Source organism: Notolepis coatsorum (genome assembly GCF_963971535.1).
Source record: "Notolepis coatsorum genome assembly, chromosome: 7".
NCBI lineage: Eukaryota > Metazoa > Chordata > Actinopteri > Aulopiformes > Paralepididae > Notolepis > Notolepis coatsorum.
In genome coordinates this window covers 147,390,265-147,397,764 of record NC_140171.1, presented here as the reverse complement: position 1 = coordinate 147,397,764, position 7,500 = coordinate 147,390,265, and the positions used below count along the sequence as shown (strand labels likewise).

Sequence of the window (7,500 nt, the reverse complement as noted above, 5' to 3'; positions counted from 1 at the left end):
AGCGCGGATAGGATCTAAGGGGGGTAGTGTGATCCTTCCACATGTTACACCTTCTCAGTGAGAGTCCGCGCTGCCAGGTGAAAAGAAGCGGTTGATTGGCTAGACGTGTGTCGGAGGAAGCATGTGATAGCCTCCACTCTCCCAGACCGACTGTGGGGGGTAAGTGCGCAGCGACCAGGAAGGGGATTGGGAATTGGCATAACGACTAACATTGGGATGGGAGAAAATCGGAGGAAAAAGGAGGATAAAAAAAATTAAAAAAATAAAAAATATCGATCGCGTCCATTGATCCAATGTTATAGTCCAAAACACATAATCCACGCTGCTCCCAGTCCCCCCAGTCAACGTGGTACAACGATACTGCATGCCCGAGAAGCAAAACCCGGACCGGACTTTTTTTTATGCACATCCCCAGCCAATCCAATCCAATGATGTGCAATACCATCCGGGAGACAATAGGCGGCGGTATTTGCCCTTTTGCGAGCTCAGACCCATTCCCAACGATAACAGGCGATAACAGACATCAGGTTGGATGGATGAAAATGAATGGATATCGCTAATAAAATAAATAACGATTAAAACCTGACTATCGTCATGATTGGCGCTCAAACGTCGGCGAGTTAAGCCGACTATACTCGGGGTCGGCGCTGAATGTGTTAATAACTAAAAAATAACTAAACCCTTAATTTTTTCCAATGCTGTAGTTTGGCCAACTTTACAACTGGATGCTGTGATGTGAATTCCGTCCATGTTAGTTTACCTTGACATGTTTTTTCAAATTCGATGGAGAAGTGCATTCAATCATTTTAATGGAAAAAAGTGCCCTCTGTTCTTTAATTTCAGCATTGTCTATCGCAGAACACATTCCACTGTGGGCAGAGTGTCTGCTTGGTTTCATTCCAGCCTTGCCTAAACACCAGCTGATGATTTCACTAATTGGCTCACCTCTTCAACTACGTAACTCACCTGGTGCAATGTGTCGTTAAAATTAAAACTTGGCCCATGATGTAATGAGTTTGAGACCCCTGGTCTATCCCTTGCAATATTTTTTTTTAGTACTTAAGTACATTTAAAAGTAGAAACTTTTAGACTTTTACTCAAGTGTGTTTTTAGCCAGATACTCTGACTTTTACTTGAGTACGATTTTGAGACGGTACCCATACTTTCACTTAAGTATAATTTCTGGGTACAATAATTTACACCCCACATCCCCTCTCCTCCCTCTGCCATGACCCAGCACCACGGGCATCAGCCTGCCCCGGCCCTACTACACGGCCGACGAGGACGACGAGCGGCCCTTCATCTGCTCCCTGCCCGTGGACAACGGCATCATGTCCTGCCGGGACGTTCCGGCCCGCCGCGAGGGAGGCCGCGCCTGCTGCCTGGACAAGGAGGACGCGCTGTACCGCCAGACGCTGGGCCTGAGCCCCGAGCCGCTGGTCAACGGCAGCTTCAGCGCCGGGCTGTGCGTCAACTGGAACAAGTACTACACCCGGTGTCAGACGGGCTACACCAACCCGCACAAGGGAGCCATCAACTTCGACAACATCGCCTACGCCTGGATCGTCATCTTCCAGGTGGGTAAACACCCGGGGCGGGGCCTTGGATCGTTATCTTTCAGGTGGGTAAACACCCGGGGCGGGGCCTTGGATCGTTATCTTCCAGGTGGGTAAACACCCGGGGGGGCGGGGCCTTGGATCGTTATCTTTCAGGTGGGTAAACACCGGGGGCGGGGCCTTGGATCGTTATCTTCCAGGTGGGTAAACACCGGGGGCGGGGCCTTGGATCGTTATCTTCCAGGTGGGTAAACACCGGGGGCGGGGCCTTGGATCGTTATCTTCCAGGTGGGTAAACACCGGGGGCGGGGCCTTGGATCGTTATCTTCCAGGTGGGTAAACACCGGGGGCGGGGCCTTGGATCGTTATCTTCCAGGTGGGTAAACACCGGGGGCGGGGCCTTGGATCGTTATCTTCCAGGTGGGTAAACACCGGGGGCGGGGCCTTGGATCGTTATCTTCCAGGTGGGTAAACACCCGGGGCGGGGCCTTGGATCGCCATCTTCCAGGTGGGTAAACACCCGGGCCTACGCCTGGATCGCCATCTTCCAGGTGGGTAAACACCCGGGGCGGGGCCTTGGATCGCCATCTTCCAGGTGGGTAAACACCCGGGGCGGGGCCTTGTGGGTAAAAAGTAGGGCTGTTCGATATTGGCTTTTTTATTGATATCCGATGTACCGATATTGTCCAAATCTTAATTTCCGATACCGATATCAACCGATACCCATATATGCGGGGTTTCCCCCCCAAAAAACGTTATAATTTCAGGTAATTATTAACATTACATGTCTCTTGTTGTGGAATTAACACAACATTATGCATACTTTTGACAATGAATTAAATAAGAATTTGTTCTTACTTGCTTGCCTGGGTAAATAAAGGTTAAATAAATAAATAAAATAAAAATAAATTGAAAACTGATACCGATATTTTCCGATATTACATTTTAATGCGATAATATCGGTAGGCCGATAATATCGGACATCCCTAGTAAAAAGGCCGCCAGCCGTGTCATTCGGGGGCGGTGTCCCTCTGTTTATCTGTTTATCACACGTGTTTAATAATGAGTTTATCCTGCTCTCTCTTTCTCTTTCTCTCTCCTCTACCCGTTTCTGACCTCCTGTGAGAGAAATGTCACAATCTCTTAACACATTCGGGGCCATTGGGCTGAGTCTAATTAATGTCAAGAGGACCGGGGGATGTAAACAGACGTGGGGCTGTTTGTACAGCTAAATCTATACTTTATAGTATTGCTATCTGTCCATTCTCATTGTCAATTGAGTCCACAAACCGTCCCTTCAAAATGGCTTAAAGAAAAAAAAAATCATCAATAGGTTCTCATTTTATAGCGCCGTGAATATAAGCGTTATACGGGATTTGGGACTAGTATATTTTCTGGAAGGCTAGATATAGGGCTAATAGCTGCTAACGTTATATCCAATGGCATTCCCGTTTTACAGATGCTACAGAAATAACTCAAACTGCATATGATCGGCACGCTCCCAAAGCATGTATGCATGAAAGGGGGGGGGATGTCGTTTATTATTATTGATTACCAATAACCGTGTTCGTCTAACTAGCCACATAGGCCGATCGCCTGGATGGCTATCAAAACAATGCCATCAAAACAACTCTCCCTCTCTCTCTCCACGGTCCACCTACATTTTACACACAATCGCAGTCGAGCCGCTCACACAGCACACACGCACATGCGCGCACGGAGTGATGTATCCTCTCTCTCTCTCCCTCTCTCTCTCGCTCGCTTGTTCTCTCTCTGGCTCTCTCTTGCTCTCTCTCGTACACATGTATCACGCTGTGTGGGTGACTGTCACTCAAAGCGCTTATGGGCGGAGCCCAGCCCAAAACAGCTTGAAATCTTGAAGTGGAAAAATGCTGCTTTAGAGTACTTGATTAGAAATACAAAACAATGAATTTTTTTGAAAAAAACCTTATAGATGTGTTCCATAGACTCACAGGAATTGTGTAACATTGCCTAAATAGTGAAGGGAATAGCAAAACATGGGACCTTTAAAACAGTCTAAAAGTGCATAATCTAAAAGGATTCTTCCTCCTTCATGTACATCTCTAGGGTTGCTGTTAGTTTTGCCCTCGACTAGCCATGCTGCTCTTTCTCGGGGGAGTGTAAACAGAAGCCCTGCGGTTCTCTCTTTTCAGTGGAGGTCTTCCTGGTTTTCTCTACAGGAAGTGACCTGTCTCTCGTGGGAGATCGCTAGTGGGTAGTTGTACACATAGACATATATAAAGGCTAGATGACTCACCCGCGCTGCAGGCCAATGGAGACCGACGTTGCCACATGGCGGCCATCTTGCCACAGGCAGCACGCCCACTCACAACATGAAAGTCTATGGTGCAGTGCATGTACTATTGAAATAACTATAGCTTGCTCAATTTTCAACCGATTTTCAAACTATTTGGTTTGTGATAAACGTCAGAGATGTAGTTATCATACTGCATTCTTATAATGGACTTTCATATGAAAATAATTTCAACCTGTCCAAGAATGAATCATTAGCCACGCTAATAACGTTTGTAATAAACCAAACCGTTTGTAAATCGGTTGAAAATGTATCAAGTTATGGTTATTTCAATAGTACATGCACCATAGACATTCACGTTATGAGTGGGCGTGCTGCCTGTGACAAGATGGCCGCCGGTGAACTACGCTGGAGACTCCGCCTTCCACCATCTAGTTATATATATCTATGGTTGTACAGATGTCTCAAAGCATAGCATTAGGAAATATGTCGGAGCTGATGCAGCTGTGTAGAGACTGTATTATCCGCATTGAACCACGTTTATGTGTCTTTCTTGAGAGTGCAGAGAAATAAGGAAGCCCATGCTATGTTGTTTAACCCTTTCACTGCCACACTACAGAAGGTTAACCCTTTCCGTCGGTAGTGTGATAGTAAAGGGTTAACCTTCTATAGTGTGGCAGTGAAAGGGTTAACCTGCTGTTGTGTGGCAGTGAAAGACCTTCTGTGTATTGTCGCAGTGAAAGGGTTAACCGTTTGGTAGTGCAGCAGTGTAAGGGTTAATGCAGATTATTGTAACGCGCTTCATTGAATACTTGAAGAATTTATCTGATGAAGCAAGCAAGCTGTCTGCAAGCTGCCGTTCTTAGACAGCATGTGTTGTGCTCCGGTTGACTCTGAATGGGAAGAAGATGGATCCACCCTGTACAGCCTCAAGCTGCTGGGAGAATGTTTTGATGGGTTTTGTGAAAGTACCGCTAGATCAGGTACTGCAATGCCTTTATGTAGATGTCGGTGGAGATTGTGATCCTATAGAAACAGAACATTGTGTGATATGAAACAGTGGGATACCGTATGGATAAGACTGATGATAATGCCTGGAAAACTACAGGCTTGTTCACGCTTTGTTATTACATTTTATATGAACACACAAATAACTCACACACTACGCCTCTGTACATTATAGTTTTTTGTTTTATTGTAGATCCCCATTAGTCTACACCAAGGTGAGACTACTCTTCCTCGGGTCCAAACATTTCAAATACAAACACAAACATTAAAAAAATATATAATAATTAAATATAAAAACCACACACATTGATGTACTCACAACAAAACCTCACAACAAACAAAACAAGTTAATCAAAGCACACTCGATATTCATAAGATATATAATAATATATATTATATATAATATAATATATCACAAGAATTCTCAAACCATAGAATGCATATTCCATAATCAGTCCATAAGAACAAAACAGATAAATCATTTATATGATTTTAACTTATAATATAGCATAACTTGTCTCCGGTCACCTTTATATTTCCATACTAATTTCCATAATAAGTCAATGACCAAAATGTATATCTCGTTATTCCTGAGCACAATTTTTTACTTTTTTTTAAACATAAATGTGTTCCTTACCATAGTTATTTCTCTGTATACTATTCCAATAAGCAACTGCTCTATACATTACCGTCTTTTTCAGAGCATTTGTTTTCAGTAGAGGTAAAGTAAAGCATGAATCTAATTCTTGCCTGGTGGTATATCCATGTCTAATATTAGTTTGGTACGGTTGTGAGTAGGGATGTCCGATATTATCGGCCTATATTGGCATTCAAATGTAATATCAGAGATTATCGGTATCGGTTTTCCAAAAAAAATTTATTAAAAAAAATAAATAAAAATGTTTACATTTATTTAACCTTTATTTATCCAGGAAGCAAGTAAGAACAAATTCTTATTTAATTTATTGTCAAAAGTATAAGTAATGTGTTAATTCCACGAAAAGAGATATGTAATGTTAATTACCTGAAAGTATTCCGTTTTTTTAGGGGGGGAAACCCTGCATATATCGGTATCGGTTGATATTGGTATCAGAAATTAAGAGTTGGACAATATCGGTATATCTGATATCGGTAAAAAAGCCAATATCGAACATCCCTAGTTGTGAGTGCAAACCCTCCGGTTTCCCCGTATTCCATTTAAAGGACTATACCATTCTAAATAGATGTTTTAGCCCATTTACTAATATTACATATTTTACATTACCCCTGACTATTTCAATATGATAGAATTATATAGAATTATATAGAAGATATAGAAGATACCCCAAATGATATCCTGGTCACGCTAACACATTGCATCTTAGAAAACATGATTTCATGTTTATGTCGAGGCTAATACATGTAGTCACCATTCAGCCATCCAATGGGAGATGGGGTTACAAGTCAATTGCAGTCAACCAGCACCTGCTAACCGTTCAGACCCTTTAGCTCAGCTGGATAGTGCGACCGCCTGTGGATCCTATGGTCCCAGGTTCAAACCACTCGGTTACTCTCAGATTGCGCTGGTAGAGTGCACAAAATGTGTCATATTCCAATGTTTGATACGATATGACACAAGTGACATCTTTGGTGTCATCTCCTCAATTTTACCCTCCTTGGTTTACATGAATGAAATCACTGATTTCCGTCATGCCTTTCGGATCCAATGCATGCATCGATTCCTTTGTCAACATGTTAGCTAGTGTGACCAGGAGTAGTCTACGTTTACTTTATCACCTTACATTTACATTTAGTCATTTAGCTGATGCTTTTATCCAAAGTGACTTACAAGTTCTGTACGACAAGTCATCAGGAAGGGCACAACTCTATCAGCTGAGTAACAATGTTCATCAAAGTGTTGAGTGCTACAGTGTAGGTTAGTATATTAGGACAAGAGCATGACAGTAACCTTACTAGGGTTAGAGTTTTTTTTTTTTTGATAATGGTTGAAGAAGTGCGTCTTTAGTCGACGGCGAAAGGTTGCACGGGTTTCGGCTGTCCTAACTGGGGTGGGCAGTTCGTTCCACCATTGTGGGGCAAGGACTGAGACAAGGCAGCTTCTCCTTGATGACCCTCCCGGAGCTCGGATAGGAGTGGGTCTGAGGCGGCCAGAAGATGCAGAGCGTAGGGGTCTTGAGGGTGTGTAGTTAGAGACCATTGACCGGAGGTAGGCGGGAGCCGTTCCCTTTTCCGCAGGGTATGCCAGGTCAAGGGCACCTTACCCGAAGGACCTTACCCATTGATTGATTGATTGGTTTTTATTGTGGAGTAAAAGACAGCATCCAAGGGATAAAAACATGAGAAAGTGCAAGCACTTATTTCCATCATGGTCCCTGATTTTGGACATGGACAGACATCATAAAACATAGAGCATCATAATAAAACAGACCATTATAATAAAACATAGAGCATCATAATAAAACATATAGCAACCCCATAAAACACGCCCTACCTTCTTCTTCCTAGACGTGGCTACTCTACAATTCACTGGCTAGCCATTTCTTTGTGGCACGTCTAAAGCTTCTCCCCTCTTCAATGTTTTTCAGGGCCACTGGAAGCTTGTTCAACTCCAATGCCGCAGATAAAAAAAAGTATTTGTGCCCATTAGTGAGTTGAATTTTT

The 7,500-nt window shown here is 43.3% G+C and overlaps 1 protein-coding gene across 1 annotated transcript in view; it reads left to right on the top strand.

The window, feature by feature from the left end:
* Nucleotides 1-7,500, top strand: part of LOC311231801 (voltage-dependent T-type calcium channel subunit alpha-1I-like) — a gene marked incomplete at both ends in the record, with an annotated part of 367,238 nt that overhangs the window by 80,651 nt on the left and 279,087 nt on the right. Inside the window, 1 exon segment of the mRNA XM_084318426.1 lies at nt 1,238-1,577. Within this exon segment, the coding sequence (XP_084174552.1) occupies nt 1,238-1,577 (340 nt within the window).